Source organism: Dendrobium catenatum, unplaced genomic scaffold, assembly GCF_001605985.2.
Source record: "Dendrobium catenatum unplaced genomic scaffold, ASM160598v2 fragScaff_scaffold_756, whole genome shotgun sequence".
Classification (NCBI taxonomy): Eukaryota; Viridiplantae; Streptophyta; class Magnoliopsida; order Asparagales; family Orchidaceae; genus Dendrobium; species Dendrobium catenatum.
The window spans coordinates 515,387-537,329 of NW_021319218.1; the positions used below are offsets into that span (position 1 = coordinate 515,387).

At 36.7% G+C, this 21,943-nt stretch overlaps 1 protein-coding gene across 6 annotated transcripts in view; it reads right to left on the minus strand.

Annotated features, from left to right (window-relative positions):
* The window catches only part of LOC110103930, a 135,529-nt gene that overhangs the window by 62,843 nt on the left and 50,743 nt on the right, over nucleotides 1–21,943 (minus strand). For all 6 annotated transcript variants that reach the window (XR_002304008.2, XR_003701372.1, XM_020832825.2 and 3 more), the window contains 2 exons: nucleotides 5,798–5,878; nucleotides 5,644–5,724 (listed from right to left, as the gene is read on the minus strand). Coding sequence is in view for 4 of the 6 variants with exons in the window: in XM_020832825.2 (XP_020688484.1) it covers nucleotides 5,644–5,724; nucleotides 5,798–5,878 (162 nt within the window). In the remaining 2 variants the exon portion in view is untranslated. The remainder of the gene's footprint in view (nucleotides 1–5,643; nucleotides 5,725–5,797; nucleotides 5,879–21,943) is intronic.

The following is a 21,943-nucleotide window of genomic DNA, read 5'->3' on the forward strand; positions in this document are numbered from 1 at the left end:
CATAATGTCTATTAATTCCATTAATTTTCCTGTAAGGGAACCTATATTCCAAGTTCCTATCCTAATTTAAGTTTCATGGACTAGCTTCTTTGCCCACATCCGTCCTTGATGTGGGAACCCTTGCCTATTTAACACTGCACCCGGGCGCCGGTGCAGCGGCCCTTGCACACTTGTCACTGTATTCAGGCCATACAGCGCGTCGCTTCCAGGGGACGCCCTAGCATTAACTTAAAGAGAGCGGAAAAATATTTTTTTTCAAATTCCTTCCCTTTCTGATAAATTGAATTTCAAGCCTCCTATCAAATATAGTATCAACACTTTGAATAAGATGCTCCAACACATCTAATTCATAAGATTGCCGAGAATCATGATCATCACTTCACAGATTGAAGGAGCTAAGATGTTCCAACAATAGGAAATAAATAAAAGCAAATAATGATGTGTCCATCTTCATAGGGCAAACAAGGGAAGCATAACCTTGTCTAGTTACAAAGGTGAATTTAAAACTAGTTCTAAATTCTGAGTGTATAACTAGTCTGATGAAGCATCATCAACAAAAGGGGTTCAAGGTTGAATCAGAACATTTTATTGTATCTCTTGTACCTAATAGTTAATTTTCCTCAACTCAAGATGAGCTTCAAACAATATGAGAATTTATTCCCAAAAAAAAAAATCAAGTAGAATAGTAGAATGAGATGCCTTCAAATTCAGCCCTTTGCAAAATTCCACAAGACAATGTGGCAATCCATACTTTATTTTCAAAATGAGAAGTAATTTCTAGTACCATCAAAACTCTAGCCATAGAAGATCTCAGAAAATAGCTATAACAGCATCCACTTTCAAAGGTGATGTGAAACAAACATGCGACAAGAGTTGCTTAGGTTTTAACAATAAATAATGAACATGCATTTTTCCATTTAAGAACTTATGCTTCACTTAATTCAAACTCGTAGAATTTTCAATAAGAGATTAAGTGATGAAAAAGTTACAAGTATGATAACAAGACAATCTCAATAACTACGAAACAAAATAATAATACTAATAGCAAGTAAACAAGAATCCACAGCGTAACATCAAGATATAGTCACTTAAGAGTTCATTCTCACTCAATCACTCTTAGGCTTTAGCGGAGGAGGACGAAGCACAAGAGGAAAGAGATTACCACTAGGAAGATGACGCCAAGGATCTTCATCGGTGGAGAGGTAGCCGGCGGTGGAGGAAGTTGTGGATGACCAACGATTATCTAACTACCCGGACGAATGTGCTCCTCAATTGATAGCGTCAGTTGATATAGGATGCGGTCGATGTATCCTTCGACAGTCTCGTCATTTCCAAAGTACATGTCAAAGAATAGGGATCCGAGAATATATGTCCGTCCTTGCCTGCCGAAAACAAAACCGTGGTCGATCTCAGGATTGGCCATGCACCAAGGACGATGAGAATGAGAGAGGCGTTTGTCTTCTTCTCTTGGTGTCGAGTTTCATGAGAGAGCTAAGGTTTTCCAAGGGAGGAGATGCAAGGGAAAGAGGGGCAGCCAAGGTGGGGAGAAGAGGAAGGGGCGGCTTGTATGAGGGCTTGGGTTAGGTTAGGAAAAGGATAGGGAAAGTTTTAACCAAGATCTAAAATTAATTTCAGATTTTAAGTGGATTTGAGGGGATTTAATTTGAATTTGAATTCAAATTCAAGGGGGATTTGAATTTGAATTCAAATTCAAATTCAAGTGGGATGGAGCCTTAATAGGAAGCAATATGATTTAGCCCATTAATGGGTGGCCGGCGGAGTCATGAGGGGAGGAGTATGGGGAAGATTTTAATAAGTTTCCAAACGAGGTTTGCCACATAAGAAAAAGAGAATAAACAATCCTCTTTAATTTAAAATTAAATCATATTGAAATGTAAAAACTTTCCTTATTTGGAACTTTGCAAATTAGGAAAGTTTTTTAAATTCAAATTTGAATTTCAAATGATGGAAAAACTTCCTATCCTTCTTGACTCAATCTAGGGAGCCATGATGATGTTTGGAGTCATCATAATGGTAGGGAGCCATGTAAGGGGCGGTGGCAAGGGAAGGTGGAAAGGGGTTGGGGTCGGGTTGGAGGAGAGGAGCTTGGGCCGTTGGTTGGAGCTTCAGGTGGTGGAATTGGGAGAGACTTTGGGTGGGGAGGATGGTCAGGGTGGAAGAGCTAGGAGGGTTCAGTGGGTGGATTGGGAAAAAGGGAGAAGAAGAAGAAAATAAATTAAAATCACTGAGTCGTGGACTCTTCCAACGACTGGTGGGTATTGCGCTAGCTCACCTTGAGCTCTCTCTCCCTTCTCTCTAGTGCTCACACAAGAACAAGAAGAAAACACATGAAATTTTCATTATCAAATCATCATCCTACTACAACACATAGGGCCATTATATATAGGCCTCTAACATGAAAAAGGAAAAAATACAAACTTGACCTCCGGGCTACAATAACAAGATACTCCCCATAGGAGTAAAATCAGAAAACAACAAAACTAAATAAAACATAATGCATACAACAAGACTAAATAAAACATAATGCGTCAAAAGTAAAGACGCTGAATCATAGTCGTCGATCTACGATTCCGTCGTAGATGCACGTGCCTAAATCTCTGAACGATGTCCTCATCAAAAGGTTTTTCAAATATTTAACCCAATGAATGAAGTGGATTAGTGGTGCAATTTAAGAAAATTGTCTCAGTATTTGATCTCAAGAACAATTTGCAACACATTTTTATTTTCATTTTTCGTCCGTTGTTTTCATTTTTTCATATTAATTTTGTCCCAAGAGCAATTTGCCCAACATTTTTTGGTAGAATTTAAAGCACTTCTGCATCAAAACCAATGAAGGGTTTAGCAAAGAACATGTTAGGCCTTCCTATTATGTGAAGAAAGGTATATGCAGGTGGTGTGCGAAACACCATAACCAAAATTAGGACAAGCACCAAGATGAGCAATCTTCATGTCCGACACATCAAGAAAGGCATATATATATATATATATTTACATCAACAAAGGCATATATATATATATATATATATATATATATTGCTAGGAGTTTCTGCACAAAGGAAATCACAAAATAGAATAATATGATTTCCCAATGCATCAAGGAAGATGAGCAATGGGAGCATGTGAGAAGGCTCCACATACCTCATGTGACATTGGAGTTACGTTTAAAAGGTAGAGGAGGGTTTGGTAAGAGAGAAGAGAATGAGAGAGCAGGGATGGAGAACAGAGAGGGCATCAAATGGGCGAGAACAAAGGGAGAGGAACATGGAAAGGAAGAAAGGAAATATGGGCATGCCTCAAACCACCGTTTACCCAAAATGGGATAAGAGATAAGGAATAAAGAGCAAAGGATTTAGTAGAATAGACTACTTAAAAAGAACTAAATGACAAGAAATAAGATCCAAATTTGATGTTTTAAAATTCAGAACAGGAATGGAGGTTAGAAAATCATGAACCAAACAAAAACTTAAAATATATATGATTAACTGTGAAAATCCCTACCAGAAATGCAGAAATGGACCATATTTAGCCATAAAACCTCTAATTTTGCCCTCCAACAGAAAAGTGACCTCAGTACATGTTGAGAATTATTTCTAGGGGTTTCTTTTCTACCACCTCTTCATCGGAATAACAAATAAAAAATATAACTACTTCAGCAAACATTCAGGAATGGCGCCTCTTCCAGCAGAATCCCAAACAAAAATACAACACTTTCAGCAAGAATTCAGGATTAGCGGCATGCTGCCAAGGGAAGCAAAGGGTACAGCAATAATGATGTGAGCATCTAAAATGATGAGGACATCGACAAAAAAATCTGGCGCATCTACGAAAAGGAGCCGTAGATCGACAGTCATGATTAGGACTCTTTGTTTATAGTCAATTTTCTGCATTTGATTTATCATTGTATTTTATTTTGAGAGTCTTTCCCAGTTTGTCATTATGTTGAATTATGTGTTGTAGCCCAAGGGGGCATTTTAGTCTTTTGAGTTCATATTTTGAGGCTTATATATAGAGGCCCTTGGCTATTGTAAGAAGAGGATGAATATAATGAATTGAACTTCAGTTTTCCTGAATTGTGTGTGCTTGAGTCTTCTTGAGTGAAGAGTGAAGTCTCTAGGAGTAGGGCAACACAACACCCAACAACCAGCGCCGTGGCAAGGTTCTTGGCTCTATCTTCTCTCCCTCCTCACCTCATCTTCCTCTATTGACAGCCAAAATTTTCTACTGTCCCATACAGCCGAGTCACTTCACCTCTCTTCCATTCCCACTCACCTACAGGTCCACCCTTTCTCTCCACCCATAGCTGGCCAGTCCCCACTCCATTGTCTCTTGGTATTCCCTCCACCTTTTTCCATTCCCCTCATTAAATCCAAGTGGTTGTTGCCATTTCCCACTCCCCCATTAATTCTTACAATAATTGTTATCCCTTTTTCCCTTCCCCAATACTCCCCAACAGCTGCCAGCTCTTCCATTCCCCATTAAATCCCTAAGGCTGCTATTCCTTCCCCTTGGTTGCTACCATTTCCCACTTCCCCATTAATTCCTACACTAATTGCTATCCCTTTTCCCTTCCCTAATACTTCACAACAGTTGCCACCTCTTTCCCTTCTCCATTAAATCCCTAAGGCTGCTTCCCCTTCCCCTTGGTTGCTACCATTCGCTACTCCCCCATTAATTCCTACATTAATTGCTATCCTTGTTCCCTTCCCCAATAATTTCCAACACCTGACACCTCTTCCTCTTCTCCATTAAATCCCTAAGGTTGTTGCCCCTTCCCCTTCCCCTTCCCCTTCCCCAATAATTTCCAACATCTGCCACCTCTTCCTCTTCCCTATTAAATCTCTAGTGTTGCCGCCCCTCTCCCCTTCCCTTTTCTTTAGCCAATAGCCTTTTTCCCAAACAACCACCTCCTCTTCACTTTCAGTATGCCAAGCCCGAACTCCCTTCCCCAAACCGTCAATAGCCAAGTCATCCATGGATGGCCAATCCTAAGCTTGATCACGGCTTCATATTTGACAATCAAGGCTTAGTTGACATTCATTGGTCTCTATTCTTCGACATCGACTTCGAGATTGACCACACCGTCAAAGAATACGTGGATCGAATTAGCTTCTCTCTTGAAACTGCCATTGATCATTGAAAACCTCCCGTCCAATGGTAACCAACCTCCAGTCCACCCAGTAATTCTTTTCCGGGTAGCTTTCTATTGCTCAAAATCTTAAACGTTTACTTCTTATTAGTCACATTGTTAATATCGTATCATGTTTTCTTCTACTGAAATTATTCAAAGAGTATGAGTGAGGGAATTTCATTGTGACTGTTCTAATTGTTAATTGTGGGATTTGTGTGACTTGTTGACAAATAGCCTTGGTTATTATTTTACAGTTCCATGCTAATACTTGTAATTGTTTGCTATTAATTTATCAACAATTGAGAAGTCGTTTAAATCGGCCCTTGATCACCATCAATATATATAATTGCTAAGCTTGTGAATTCAATATTATTCCTAAGCAATTCCTGAATCTAGCATTTGTTTCACAGCATAAAAGAACCAAAAAAACAATACCATTCCGCCAAACAGTAATTAGATAAATCTAACTTAGCTTAAATCAGGATACCACGCACCTTTTAATCTCTTTTCAAGGCGATTGACAAAACCAGGAGATAATGTAGAAGAAAGAACTATTGTGGCCCCATCGGAAAGAGCTTGCATAAACCAAATATAGAAACGGAGTCAGTCATATAATTTCATAAAATTAAAATGAAATGTGAAAGTTACCGGACACTGAGCCAGCCTCTCCATATAAAACACTTTCAGCTTGAGCTTCATTGGCGACCATAATAATAAGAACTTCAGCATCTGGAGAAGTTTGTCAATGTGTAGTAATAAGAAATAAGAATGGTCAACAAAGGAAAGGAATCTCATCAACAGAAAATAGAGAAATTCCCATAGGTATAAACTGGTCAAATATATTACTGCACAATACACCAATTAACCACCCGAAATGATATTTTTTTTCAAGGGTTCTTGAAAATATCATAAAATTTCAGATCATGCAAAAAAACACCTCACTGCCTTAAGAAGCTGTACAAACATCAACAAGTATGTCATTTCAAATACCAGTTATTTATAAAATAGAGTTTACAAGGCTTTGCATGTTTTAAAATTCAAAGTGGTGTTTAGATCAATCTAATCTATCCCACAAAAATTAAGAGTTTGCTACAACATTTTCTTTAGAACTTTAGGCCACTTGGGGTTCTAATTTATTGTCACACGAAAGAATTTGGAACAATAAAATGTTTTGTAGCAAGCCATGGAGCATGGGTGCTAAATAAGGTAAAACTATAAGCTGGATGATATTATTTTCTACATGAATATTGCATACTGTATGAGATTAAAAGATAGATTGATTTGGCATTGAGGTGGACACATTATAAACAAAATCAACAAAACAAATGGATTTCCTGATCTGGAATAGGATCGCTACATTCAAGCAAAAAAACTTGCACTTTATTATTTCTTGAATAAAACAATGCCAAGCATATTATTAATATTTAAATGGAAGGTCCAACAAGCAGTGTCAATTCTAAATTAAGCTGGGTTTCAGTAGTCTCCATTTTCATTCTTTAAGTTGCAGAAAAATTCAAATAGCCTAAAATAATCATTTGATTTTTATATTCTGCAATATACTTTAGGCATTGCAATGTGTTACTTCGTAATCAAAATTAAATTGAAATAGCAATTTAGTAGAATAAAAAAAAGGAAATAAACAATACAAAGTTATAATAAAAGGTATCTTCAACATCCATGATACATAAAATTCCTTCCCTGCCCCTCCAGAATTTATGACCATAAAAACCACAAAAGAATCCCTAAGATCCTAGGAAACACCTTTCAGCACCTCTTGTTCTCAGCATTTTTTATGGATCCAATAGGAAAGATGAGTGTTTTCTTACAAAGGTTGCATTCTTAGGGATGAAATGCTCTCAATTGAAATTTAAGGATGGCCTTTTGACGTTATAATGCAGTATTTTAGTGGCTTTCATGTATTTTCATAAGCCCGTCTATTATTATAACGATTTCCTTGAAGTTCAGTAGCTGTGATTTCCATCATTCTATTGTAGCGACTTAGTTGCAGGCCCAAAACAAGGAGAAAAATATAATCTTGGTCATCGGTTGTAGTCCCTCCATCACTCTCTACATCTGGCATTAGCTAATAGAGGACAACCTTGTCTTTGAACTTGTTGCCTAGTTCTTTGGAGTTGATAAACTTCTTCAAGAAGTACTCAACCCAAACCTTAAATCTACCACTGAGCATGTCCACGTACTAAGGGGTGCAGAAGAAGGTGGTATACTTATCCTCTGTCGCTTTGACATCGGCTATCAGCCGGTCGACTTCAGCTTTGCTTTATGATGCATGCATAGTTCATTTGTATATTACCTGACATGTAAGCCTGTTATATCTATATTTTGTATATTACATGCACATAATATATTTGCAAGTGATATAGAACATGCATATACATATGCCTAATGTATTTGCATGCTTATATGTGTAATTATGTATTTGCATGTGCATTTGCATAATCAACATAATGAATCTAGAGGATTGTACATATAAGTGATGCAAAATGTTTTTACTTGACAAGCATAATGTGTCTACATGATGATTTGTATGTTTGCAGGATATGCATAATATATTTGTAAGGTACATTGACACAATGCACCAATACAGTTAAATAGTGTATTTATATGATTCGTATGTGTTGGAGAATTTTTGTATCCTAAAACGGATTGCATACTTTATGATCGAGTACGGCATAAGAACATCATATATTACCCCGAACATCATATATTACCTCGAAGGGTAAAAATATCATTTCCTTATGGACTCAACAATAAAATTTACAATTTTTAACAGAGATTCCCCCGCTCGATGTTTGGTCGAGTGAGGTTTATTTATTTCTGGGGTACAGACGTCCCATAGGGGAAAGCCCCTATGGTTAATTACATCCCAAATTTTAGTTTTGAAAAACTTTTGATTAAACTAGTGGTTTTCTCGTTTTGAGAGTCATTTAAATGTTGGCTAAATTTAATTTTTTGAAATACATGAAAGTCTTATTTAAAGGATTTTGGCCGTTAAGAAATTTAAGGAGTTGATCAACTTGGGATTAGATTTGGAATGAGAGCCAAGGAAGGTGAAGTATGAGCACTTGATTCTGAGGAAAACTTAGAGGTGCTCAAACTATCCTATGTTGGACTTTATATTATAGAAATCTAATTCTGGTTTAAGTTGATATTTTTTATTAGAACATTGAAGCTTACATTCCAACAACACTTATTGAAGGAACTGCCGAAAAATGAGGGCTTATATAGTGATTTGAAATCAGCTATTACCTCGGACCCTAAAACTAAGGTGAGGACTACCGATAGGTAGTGCCTCGAACCTAAGTCTAACGAGTGCAAAAGGGACTTACAAATTACACCTCATATGAGGCATAATCTGCCCGACCTCTAAATTTACTGTCTCGCCTGGAAGGGACTACCAGCTAGACCCACCTAGTCGATTTTAAAACCATGTCATCCGGTCTTAATGCAAATGTAGAGTGGGAAGGTTGTTTTTATTTAAGAAGTATGGCTTACAACTTGCCTTTGAGGCCAAGATGCCTAATTATGTGGGTATGCATATGCTGACTCACAGAAAGAAATATTTTTATTATCTAATCCTTAAGTGGAAGCTGTTCTACATCTTTAGGCTATACATGTTTATTTTAATTTTCGAAAACTTGGCTCCTTGAAGGGAGCCATGCAATTTTTCTTTTATTAGAAAATCATGGAGCCTAATTTTATTTTTTAGATTGCTTACATTTTAAGTGGTAGAAAATTTATTTTATCCTAAGAGCCTATCGCAATAGAGTCCTGTTTGATTGAAAAATATATAAGTTTTGAAAAAGTATTAATTTTCTTTGGGAAATATTTAATTTTGAATTTTAAAATTGAACAAATCATTATGAACAGTATATCGCCTCGAAAAACGAACATATGTTCCCTAATGGGTTCAAATTCCAGAATTCTAATTTATCCGGATTATCGTAGTCAAACTCAAGGAGGAAACAGCATATGATCTCGAAAGACCAAAATGACGTTCAATCAATTTTTTAACTATAATAATTCGGATAAGAGATCGTTAATTTCATAATCAAAATAATGATAATAAAATAATATATCTTCCCGAAGAAAGATGATATTACATATTAATGATTATTTGAATATGACGATAACGATCATCATTTTTGTTTGAATTCCCAAAGATAATTAATTAAGGGTTTTGAAAAATTAATTTTGAAAATCAATTCTGGGTTTCTAAATCTCCTACAGGCGCAAGCCCTCGTAGTTAATTATATCATAGGAAATCAAAATTTCCTACGAAAACTCTCGATTAAAATAGCGGTAGAAATTTCATTTAAGATTTTCGACGATTGATGTCAAAGGAGATTAAGGTTTGGAATTTTCAATCGGGATTGGATCAAGGTTGAACACTTATTTCTGGAGTCAAAGGAAGAAAGGTAGGAGGCACTTGAGATTCTGAAACAATTCAGAAATGCCCCAGTCTATCCTAAGTGTTGGGCTCGAATTAGATTGAAAGTGATTTAAGGTTCAAGTGATCAATTTTATTAGACAATTGGGATTCAATTCCCGGAGGTTGAGGTCTTATAGCCCGAGCTTGACTCAGAACCTAAGTCTAAATTGGGTACTGAAAAAGTGACCCGAACCTAACTAGTGCAATGCGTATATGGACTTACCCCGGCCTGGATTGGGGAGCAAGCTAAACCACCTAGGCGCTTTAAAATCATGTGTCTGGTCTTTTAATATTGAGTGGTAGGGACGTTGTTTAAGAAAGGTTTTAAGAATGGGGCCGACATCTAGAGCAGATCCTAATTGACCCCTTTGACTTATGTTGGGTTCGATGCTTAAGCAAATGCAATTAAGGGTTTAAAGGTTTTTAAATTAGTTGCTAATATGATGCATGCTAATCGACTCGATTAAAAGATTGAATTTAAATTAAGGCTATGAAATGAGAACTCCCGGCGGTCCCGGGCTTACTTCTTAAATTCATTAAAATTTCTATGTTGTCTTAAAAATTTTAATTTGATTTAAGTAGAAAAATTTGTTAAGTCCTTAAGATCCTAAGATTGAGTTCCAGGCTAAATCAAAGTCGACATGCAAGAATCGCCAAAAAACTACAAAAAGCAGGCAATCCTATATCGCAATCAATACAATAATCAATAAATAAATCAATTAAATTAATAGCTCAAGTTGAATGTTCATGTGGCAAGTGCCACTTGTTATTACATCCAGAATTGCTGAAAAGTAAAGTGGCCAGGCACCACTGACAACAACCCAGATTCTACTCCTAAGACTTAAGTGATTTTGAGATTTGGGATTCTTCTCGCTATCCACTTCTTCGCCTTCTCACGAGCATCTTGATTCATCGGTTCTGGGTATCCAAATGAAAAGAAACTCCCCTTGAACGGGGTGTTATCTTTCCTCTTTGGATATTTGAAGAGTATCCTAACTTGATCTTCCAAATGGAAGAAGACTCTCCCCTTTAGGAATGTCTTCTCCTCTTTGCAATTCAAGTTAGATATTAATATCCCAAACTCAAATCACTTTGAATATTTACAACCATATTAAATCAAATTTACATTAAGCAAAATGAAAAATCTAGACTCGATCCTGCAAGGTTATCCTAATAATCAACATTTAATTATAATCTCAAGCAGTTAATATTTGATCTCAAGCAGTTGATATATTTGAAATTTAAATGCTCAATAGAGTGCATTAATTAAATAAATAAACAATCACATCAATTCTAAGCTAGCAAACAGCATTCAGTGAAAACTCGAAAACCCGGCACACAACGGAAAAGAAAACACTGGCCTAGCCTAAAACTAGAGTTGGTTGTCCTAGCAAATCATCTAAAGTATGTGAGGTAGGTCGTGTGGTTTTGATATGTCATAAGTAGGATCATTAGATTGAAGTTGCTTAAGGTTTGATTGGTTGAAAGGCTTAAGGAAAATTTAATTAAAGTTTAAGTATTAATGATTTGAGGTCAATTTTAAGATTGATTATTAATTATTTGTTGGATACCACATTTGTTTCACACCGAGACCGTGAAGTTTATTTCACCTTCCTTGGGGCTAAGTTAATATAGCCTCGTAGGCTGGGTTACCCAGTGGTACCCGGTATAATTAAGTGATTTGATTTGATTAAGATTTGAAATTTAACGAATTGTAATTAAAGTTGGTTGATTACTGATTTTAAGAGTTGGTTAAACATTTCTAGAGTTTTAGATCGATTTTTTAGTTTTTTAAGAATTTTTAAATAGTTTAATCATTTAATTAAGGGGTCAAAAGTTGACTTTTTAATTAAGCTTAAATTCTGAAATGTTTGTATTTTATTAAAATACTAGACCCTACTACGATCAATTAGAAGGTAAGTACACTGAAATTGGATTTTTCTATATTTTATTATGAACGTTTGAAGTTTTGAACTGGTTTTGACCTAGTTTGACCAAAAAGTTGACTTTTTGATTTTGACAGATTTCTTGAAGTTTAATATTTTTAATAAATATTAGACATTATTATGAGTTGAATGCAAGTAAGTTTGTTCAATTTGGATTTTTCTTTAATTAGTTATGAAGGTTTGAAGTTTGACTATTTATAAGAATTTTTTAAATTGTCCAATTAAGGGCCTTTTTGTGATTTTGATCCAAATGAGTTCCCAACTCCTTGAAATCAGCTCCAAAAGTCAGGGATGACCTAAGAAGAGATTCCCAAGTGTTTGAGAATTTTTTGAAATTGTTAATTATTATTAATTAATTATATCAATTAAATATTGAATTTCAATTAAAATTAAATTAATGTTCAATTTACTGTCAAATCAATTTGGTTTTAATTTACATAAATTAAGGGTTTAATTCTGGTCAGTTAGAGGGGTTATATGCATTTTTTGGGTTTAAATATGATTTATTACATTTTTCGGAAGATTTAAAGGCTTAATTAAGGTTTGATCTTAAGAAAATTGATTAAGGGGCTTAATGACTTTAAAAATAAGTGAAATTTTCTTTAATGGTTGAGAGTGTCACTATGTTTGAAATGTTCAAGTTTCAAGTTCAAATGAAGTGTATTCTAATCACAATGAAATTTCTAAGTTCTCTAATCAAAGTCCTTAATTTTTGTCCTTAATGATGCAACTATGTTTAATGGGTTTAAATCAAGGATTTAATATAGGCAATATGCAATCACACCAAAAAAAATCCTAAATCTATGAGAGTCTAAATCTAAGTGGTGGGTGCACAACCTAAACATGCAAAAAATGACAATAATTAAGGTATCAAAAATTTGATTAGTGAATGATTAGAACATAATCACTCACTAATAATTCCCCAATGATTTCTATTCAAACAAGCCTAATCTATGTTTAAGATTTCAAAAGGATCCCTCAAGTATATTAGAAAAATTTAATATGTATAATTTTAAACTAGATTTCAAAATATACTTCTAGATTTTAAACTAGATTCCCTAAATATACTTGATATCAAGGATCTCTCAAGTATATTAGGTATTTATAAATATAAACCTTTATACATAAAGATATAGATTTTAAAATAAGATAATTAAAAAATATCATTAAGATAAAAATTTTAAACTTGTGAGATCCACTGGTTTTCAAAGTTATTAGAAAAAATAAATTTTTAATTTTCAAAATGTCCAATATAATATTTAATTAAACATTAATTAACTATTAAAATATTGACATAATTCAAATTGATATCAAATTTTACTCAAATAGTCCTAAAAATTTCTCTGGAAGTTCAAAATAGATTAAAATATTTTTATTAGAGTTTTGAAAATATTTGGATTTATTTTAATTAAATAACAATAAAAATAATCTAATAGTTTATATTTTAAAATACTTAAAATATACAGAATATTTTAAAGCAATTTTATTCTTAAATTAAAGGCTCTGAAAAACGGAGCAGTTTATATATTACACGGGTTTTTTGGACTTATATTTTATTTACTATGATTTTTTAAAGATTATGCGATTAAATATAATTAAAATAAAGCCTTAATTCGGGATTTACATGCGGAGGCGCGTGATTAGGCCAGGTGGAAGGCGGCGGTCAAATGGGGCCCTTCACTTAACCAGCTCAGCGTCAGATACCCACCGTTCGATCCTCTGCATGTTCGATCCAACGACGGGGATTAAATCTCGCCGTTTGATCTCTGTTAAGTGAGATCAAACGGCGGTGGGCAGATCCCGTGGATTTAGATGGGCGGTCGAGATCTTGTCGGACGGAGGAACTAACGGCCGGTCGATCCGCGCGGTCGAATAGAGCCGCGGAACAGCTCGATCTGCACCGTTGATCGATCGATCAACGGTCCAAGCGACATGCACCTGAACCAGGCTACGTAAAACGCCCTATGCTCAATGTTTTTGAGTTTTCTCTCAAACTACTCGATCAAATTAAATAAAATTTTAAAACTGGATTTCTTGAATGAACATAATTTTTGGGGATATGTTTAAAATAATAAATAAGAGCTTAATAAAATGTTAATTAACTCTATGTGTCTTAAGCTAGGGTTGAGCTTTTACCTCAATCCAACCAGTGGATTCAGAAGATCTTTAGTTCTCTGAAATTGAGTCTGTCCACGATTAAATTTTCTGAAGACACCACAACTTGAAAGTCCCTGGATCAGCCGCAAATCAGCTTGGAAGGGTGTTGGCTCAAGCTCGCCGGAATCCAGCCTCCGGCGAGTTTTGACCGGCTGGATCGAGCTGGGAATATGTGGAATGAGGTCTGGAATGCTCAAACGAAAAGAGTTTGAGGTCTGGGAGGGCTTGAATGGAGAGATATTGATATCGTTAGAATGAGAGGCATTAGAGCATTTTCTCCCTATTCAAATGCCTCTAGATTAAATCAACGGCTGGGATTAATATGGGGAGCTCCTAGATGCTGCCATGTGTCGCTGGGAGTGGTTGGAAAGGCTGGGAGAAGGACAACTCAAGGACATGCCATGTGGAAAGGGGTTTGGTCCCCACTTGGGCATGGGAGCAATGGGGGCCGTTTGATTTCAATCGAAAGGCTGGAAGTGCCTTAGGAAGGTTCTAGAGAAGGGTTTAAACAGCTGAAATGATTTGGATTAGGATAGATTAGGTTTAAGAGGGGTTTTGACCAAGTTTGACCCCTCTTAAGCCTTGATTTGACTGTTTGACTGATCCAATGCCACTTGGACTGGTGAGGTGGCAAGGGGTAGAGTGTATTGAATGCTGGTTGCTGGGTTTGGAGCTAGGGATTGTATCTTGAGGTGTTTTGACCATGTTTGACCACACCTAAAGCCATTTAGACACCTTGTTGACTGTTTGACTGGTCAAACAGTCAACTTAGGCTTAGGTGGACATGGGGAGAACATTGTTTGCTGGTTGAAATAATTTGAAGAAGGCTTGGAAGTGAAGGGTTAGAGCTTAAGCATATGAAGGAAATTTTAAGGTAGTTTGACCAAATTTCAAGTGGTTGACTTGGTCAATCTGAGGTCACATGACTCATGATAGGTTCAAACATATTTGAGTCACGCATTAGAAATAATTCAAAGAGTTTTGAAGGTTTGATTGAATCATAGCTAGGGCATGTCTAGGCTATGGATTCGAATTGAGTTTTGAGTTTAGATTATTGGATTTGAATCATCCATGTCATTCATGATCATTTGGATGATCATGAGTAATAGGATAAAGTAGAGTTAGCTCAAAGGTGTAGTCAAGGTTTGAACTAGATTTGGAATCATGATATGTTTAAAGTCTAGATTAGATTGAAGTTTGAATTGAATTAAGGATTGGGTTGGCTTGAAATTAAGTTTGATTTGAAGTTTGAATTGATCTGAGATCTAAATTAATCTTAAAGTCTAGATTTATCTAAGGTCTAGGTAGCTCCTAAGGCCTAACAAGATCATAGGGTCTGGATCTAGGAGAGTCTTAGGGTCTAGGATAGATCCTAAGGTCTGAAATTTGGAAGGATCTTAGGATCTAGATGGATCCTAAGGTTCAGATTAGTCTAGAAAAATCCTATGGTCTCGAGTAGATCCTAGGGTCTGGAGTGGTCTGGAAGAATCCTAGGGTCATGAGTAGATCCTAGGGTCTGGAGTCTAGAAGGATCCTAGGTTTTCGATTGATCTGGAAGAATCCTAAGGTCAAGATAGATCCTAGGATCTAGAGTCTAGATTGATGTAGGGTTAGGATTGATCTGGAGTCTGGATGGGTCCTTAGTGACCTCATACAAAAATGAGGTCAACAAGTCCAGGCCACACCCAAACAAAGCAAAAGAAGAAACCTAAAAAAATGCATGCATTTCTAATGTGCACCCAGTAAACACATCAACACATGTTTATATATAAATCAAAACAAGAGTGTAAATAGTGTCCCAATTATTACAAATATGTTTGACAGCTGAGTTGTCTGTCATTATACAACCCAGTTAAATTTATTACAGACACTACTTGTGGGGTCTTCAAGCTTTTCAAAAAAAAGGACCTTTGGGCTTCATCTCCAAAAAGGTACATCCCTCATATTTCACTACCTTCTTTTGCTCCAAACCCCTACAAGTTTTACATCCTACATCTATCAAATACATTTGAAAATATAAAAGACTTAAACCTGCAAAATAGAGTTAGACAACAGTTTATATAATCATCACATTATATTCCTAGAATTGGCCTAGCAATTAGAGTGCTAAGCACCTACTTCTACCCTATTGGTCATGCCTCTTGGGGGTTTTAAGCAGCGCCTGCAAGCAAACAGCATTAGCATAATCATGACATTTACCCCCTTCTTGGACATGGCCACCTGCACAAAAAAAACATTTATATCTTTCTATACTAACCACTTAAGAGCAAGTGCCCACAACGCAGACAATCCAAAAGGCAATCACTCCACAACATCAATCACATGCGCACACAAAGAAAAAACCCTAATCCTGGTATGCATAAGGGGTTGTGCACCTAAGTGTGTAAGGCTTGTGTGGTATGTCACACTAAGGGTCCTCCTAGAGTTTAGGTCTAAGGAAGAAAGTCCAACATGTGGCTTTTGAGCTCAATGTTGGAGGGATTCTTCTTAGCTTTTGGGGCTAAGAGGAGAAAGGAGGAATCTAACATATAGCTTTTGAGCTAAATGTTGGAGAACTCTCTCTAGCTTTTGAAGCAAAAGAGAAGGGAAATCTCCTACAACTTTGTAGTTGGAGAAGGATTGACGGAATATGCAACTTATGGGTTGCAAATTCATGAAGATCTTTGGACACTTTGATGTCCAAAAAGAGAGTTGCACCCTTCCAACTTGAGTTGGAAGGATACAGAGAAATAGGACTTTGAATCCTATGTTTGGGATGAGATTATTTGTTGCTTTTGATTTAACAAGTAAGATAATTTGGAACAAAATTGGATCACTCAAGATAGGTTGAGTGAAAGAGGGCTTCATAAAACTTTGAGTTAAATGAAGGAAAGAATTTCTCTACAAATTTGGTTTGTAGAGAAGAAAGAGGTGAGATGCAATTTAGATATTACAAATCAATGAAAGTTCTTTGAGCATTTGTTGTCCAAAGAGGGAAATGCAGTCTCGTAGCTTGGGCTTATGAGAATGGTGGGATTTCCTACAACTTTTGAGTTGTAGAAATGAGGAAAGGAACATGCAACTCATGGGTTGCAAATTCATAAATGTTCTTTGAACATTTGAAGTTCAAGGTGACAGATTCATTTGCCTAATTTAGAGTTAGGCAAATGAAAAGAAATTTAAAGGTTTCCTACAATTTAGGCTTGTAGGAAAAGAGGTGGTCCAATGCGCAACTTAGGGATTGCAAATTGGAGGAGTTCCTTTGAACATTTGATATCCAAAGAAGAGGGATTCATTCCTGCACTTTGGGTTGGAGGGATGGAAAAGAATGAGATGCAAATTGGAAGTTGCAAACTCTTGAAAGCTCCTTGAACATTTGACATTCAAAGAAAGATGCACTCTCCTACTTTAGCTTAGGAGAATGAGAAGATCTTCCTATAACCTTTGGGTCGTAGGAAGAGATGAAGAGATACATAACCTATGGGTGGAGCGTGGTAAGGGAAGTCATTGAACCATGTATTCAATGATACATAATCATTTACCAAATTTGTGCTAGGCAAATAAGGGAAGGGGTGAACAAGATGATTTCCTATAACTTTAGAGTTGTAGGAAAGGAGAAGTGAAGTGCAACTTGTAGGTTGCAAGTCAGAAGAATCCCTTTGAACATATGATGTTCAAAAGAAAAGACACACATTCACTCAATTTAGGCCAAGTGAATGGGGAGGTTTTCTACACTTGGTTTGGTAGAAAAAGGAGAGAGTGCACCTTAGAGGTTACACATTCATAAATGCCCTTGAACATTTGATGTTTAAAGGGGAATGATCATTCTCCTAAATCTAGGCTTAGGAGAAAATGAGAAGGCTTTCTACAACTCTTAAGTTGTAGAAGAGAGAAGCAACAAGCAAACTTTGGCTTGCATGTTGAAAGGGATTCCTTGGACATTGGGTGTCCAAGGAGGAGCATTCCTTTGCTTAATTAGTGACTAAGCAATGATGAAGACTAGGATTTGAATCTCATGTCTAGGGGATTACTCATTGGTTTGTGTTCCAATAAATAAATGATTTGATAAGCTTCCTACAACTTTGGAGTTGAAGGAAAAAAAATGTAACTTAGAGAGTTACAAAATTTCATAGATGGCCATTGAATATTTGGTATTCAAAGAGGGTGATCATCCACTTAATTTGGATTAAGTGAATGGAGAGGAAAGGCCAAGTTTTAGGTCCTAAGCCTAAGCGGGATGTTCAATTGTTAAACTTAGATTCAAACAAATTGATAGAAAGAACTTAGAGTTTGGTTCTAAGTTCAACAACCCCATGTGATAGTAAGTAGAAGTTTAGGAAAAGCTTCAAACTATTATATATGGCGGGAGAAGTGACATTTCTTTGTTGACTTTGCATTTCAACAAACAAAGAAGAGGATGCCCCCTAAACCTAGTGGGTACATCAGATCTAGCAGAATTGGAAAGAGAAGTCTGAGGGACCACTCGGCGATCAGGGTGATCAATCTTTGGTCTGCTAAGGACCTCAAACAGTGGTGCTGAGTAATCAACCAAAACAATCTGCTCATCAACTGCTCTCTCCTGACGGGGCCCAGAACTATACCCATCTGTCAAAGCAAACACCGCTGTCTGCCTAGGGTAGAGACATGTAATGATTTGTAGCTCCTAGGATAGAGCTAGAATTCACATAGTCTAACATTTTGGAGCCTTGAAAAAGCTCCAAACGTCATACAATGGTATGTATTTAGAACCTTAAGAAGGTTCCCATCACCATGCATAAGAAGAAAGGATGAATGCTTGTAGATTTTGTAACTACAAGCAGGGAGGTTTGAACCTAGGCTTTTTGGAATCCTAAGTTGAGAACATTCATGCAATGGAAAAAGGAAGCTTTGTGGTGCTCCAAATTACTATGCATGAGGGAGGGGAAAACTACTAAAGAGCTTCCAACACATTGAAATAGTCTCCAAATCAATTTTGGTAAGGGAAATTGGTCCTACAATTTGAATTTGAAAGACAACCTACAAGAAAGTGATTTTCTCTAAATCGAACCTAATATGATTTGGGAATTTGAGAGCTTGCATCTAGCTATATTATCTTGCAAATTAGGAAAAATGAGCTTAAATAATCCCTAAGTGTGATGGAGCAAAGATCATGGGCCTTTGGGGTCCGTGAAATGCTCCAAATCAAACTTACCAATACGTAGGAATAAATGAGCACATTTATAAAAAATTTGCAAATTAATACATTCACTAATCTTAGCAAGAAATAGATAACATATGGCTTGAATCACAAAATAGTAGGAAACATGCATTTGAAGCTTTTAAGGGATCAAATCACTTTTGGCATGATTTGACCCATTAAAGGCATTGAAATGAGTTTCCAATCTTTTGAGAAAATTTTCATAACAAGAATAATTAGCCATAAACTTTTCTATCACAAACTATACAACACATCCAAAGGCGAGTTTGATCAAACATACTTGCTCTAGGATTTTTTGAAATGAATCTTTGGGATTCACATTAGATCCTACAACAAGTCATCACAAGCATTTGGATATATTGTGAGGCTTATGACACAATCCACAAGCTCCACCAAATTCCTAAATCATATGTCTATTTCGTCATGACACTAATGTTGAGTAAGTACATGTGCACAATGTGAAGTTTGAGAGGATACATGAGCTACACACTATTTTGGCTACGAAAAGTAACAAACCCTAGGGTTTGAATGTAGGTGAAGGTGTCAAGCTCAATATGATGCATAAACATACACTTGAGAGGTGTTGGATAGCAATCCGACACCACTACACGCATCGAAATCTTCTTCGGGCCCTCACAAGAGAGCCAACGAATGGAAATCACCAAATTTCCATAATCTTTGCAAATTGGACAGCCAACAAAAGGGTTTTGAGGGACCAAAAATCAAAGTTTCTAGGGATCTAAGGCTTTGGATTGTCAACCACATGCCATTGGCTAGGGAGCCTTAAGGTTTTGCCCAAGTTTTAGTGTTATACCTCTCCTGGTTTGTCATAGTGCTCCTCTCCAAGCTCCAAGCACTGTCCAAGCTCCAATCCGCGCTCCTAGTTGTTGTCCTTGATGTTCCCAACGTCGCCGTTGCTGTCCAAGGTGATTTGAAGGCTCCAAACCACTGTTTGGAGTGTTTCGAAGCCCTCTTTTGCTGTTTGGAAGCTTACAACAGCACCCAAGTCGTCACGAATCCGCCGGAGTTGAAGGAAGAGGGAGTAGAAGCCTCTTTCTGGATGAAACGTCGCAGAAATCCAGACCTCAGAGGAGTCGAAGCTTCAAAACGGACAAAAGCTTCACGTGCAGGGGCCACGGCTTCGAACGATCCGTCAAACGAACAAGGCAGACCCCTTGTAAGATTCGGCCGAAGGCTTGGTCGGGGTCGGAGAGGGGTTTTGCACGCGAACGAGGGGGTTTTGGGCGCAGGCAAGAGCTCCGACTGGACTCCTCTCGCTCTCTCTCACTTTCTCTCTGGACGGGCCGAACACAGGGAGTCGAATGAGCTCCCCTCTCTCTCGTTTGTTCTCTTAGGGACGCCTGCAGAGTGCCGCCCAAACGTCGCTTCTCCCCTAGAAACGAGGGAAAATCTACTAGAGTAGATTTTCCTGCCCAATTCATTTGAAATTGGGTGGGACTTGAGAGAATATCTCAGCCCTAGGTTTGAATTTCTGATTTGGGAAGTTGATTTAGCCCAAATCAATCAATTGAGGCTGAAATTGACTTCAAATTGGGCTCGACCCGAACTGATTTGAGTCAATTTGGGTCTGATTTCGTTCGACTGAGCCAATTTCATGAAATTAAACTCAAATCGAAGTCGAATTGCGTCGAATTGGGCTCGACGACGCTCGACCGGGTTTGATTTAAATTAAATTAAATTTGATTTAATTTAATTAAATTGGGATTTAATTTAGGTCAATTTTGCCTCGACAACATTCGACCGAGTCGATCGAGCGTGATCGAGCCTAATCAGGCTCGATCAGGGTCGAGTCGATACAAAAAAAAAATGTGTCAACAAAAGGACCCCCAATATGTGTGGTGAACGAACAGAAGTACGCCACACATATTGGCGTTGACCAAATAATGATCAAATAAGATCTTCCAAATCAAATAAGGTATAATTTGAAAGAGAACGAGTGATCTATGAAAGCCTAAACTTGGATTTAGGCATGATAAACAAGGATAAGGAGATTTCTATATTTCACCTTAAGGGAAGAGTTTCAGATTACTCTTGGAAGAGAAATTTAGAAGCATTTTGACAACTTCTAAAGAAGTTTCCAAAGACATTTGATATCTTTAGAGAGGATTTGATAGGAATAGAAATATTTTGACAACTTCTAAGAAGAATTCTAGAGACACTTGATATCTCTAAAAAGATTTGGCATGAATAGAAGCCTTTTGGAAACTTCTAAAGAGACTTCTAGAGATATTTGGCATTTCTAGAAAGATTTTGGATCAATTAGAAGCATTTTGACAGCTTCCAAAAGAGGCTTCTAAAGATATTTGGTACCTTTAGAAGAATTTCATTTGGTTAGAAGAAATTTGAAAACTTCTAAAAGAGTTTAGGGATATCTTCTATCACCTAAAAGGCTAGGGGTAATTTGGCTACCACCTACAAGATTTTCAAGGATACTTTGGCTATCACTTGAAAAGAGATTAGAGACATTTGGTGTCTCTAAAGGGTCTTAGGGATATCTGCTATCTCCTAAAAGTTTGGGGTATTTTGGCTACCACCTAAAGGGTTCTCAAAGATATTTTCACTATCATTTGAAAAGGTTTAGGAACATCTGTTGTTTCCTAAAGGTCAAAAGGCCTTTGGCACATATTTGGAAAGCTCTAAGAGGTATTTTGGCAACCACCTAGAGGTAGAGTCTACCTTATTTTGGTAAGATAAAACTCAAAAAGGTTAAGACTAAGAGTATTTTAACTACTACTTAAACCTTGAAGGTATTTGGTGTAAGGTTATCTATTTTGGCTAAATAAACCTTAGCATTTGGGAAGACTAAAGGGTGTTTTGGCAACCACTAAAAGTCTAGATCAGGTAGATCTATTGGCGTTCAATTTGAGTAGAACAAGATCTAAACGAATAAGTTATGAGAGACCTTAGAAGGTTTGAATTCTACCTAAACTCGGAAATTGATAAGAAGACTCCTATTTGGGGAATCTAAACTTAGCATTTGGCACTAATATTTGAATTTGACTTTCATTTAAATAAATTTGAACTTTCTTTCATTTGAAGAAAGA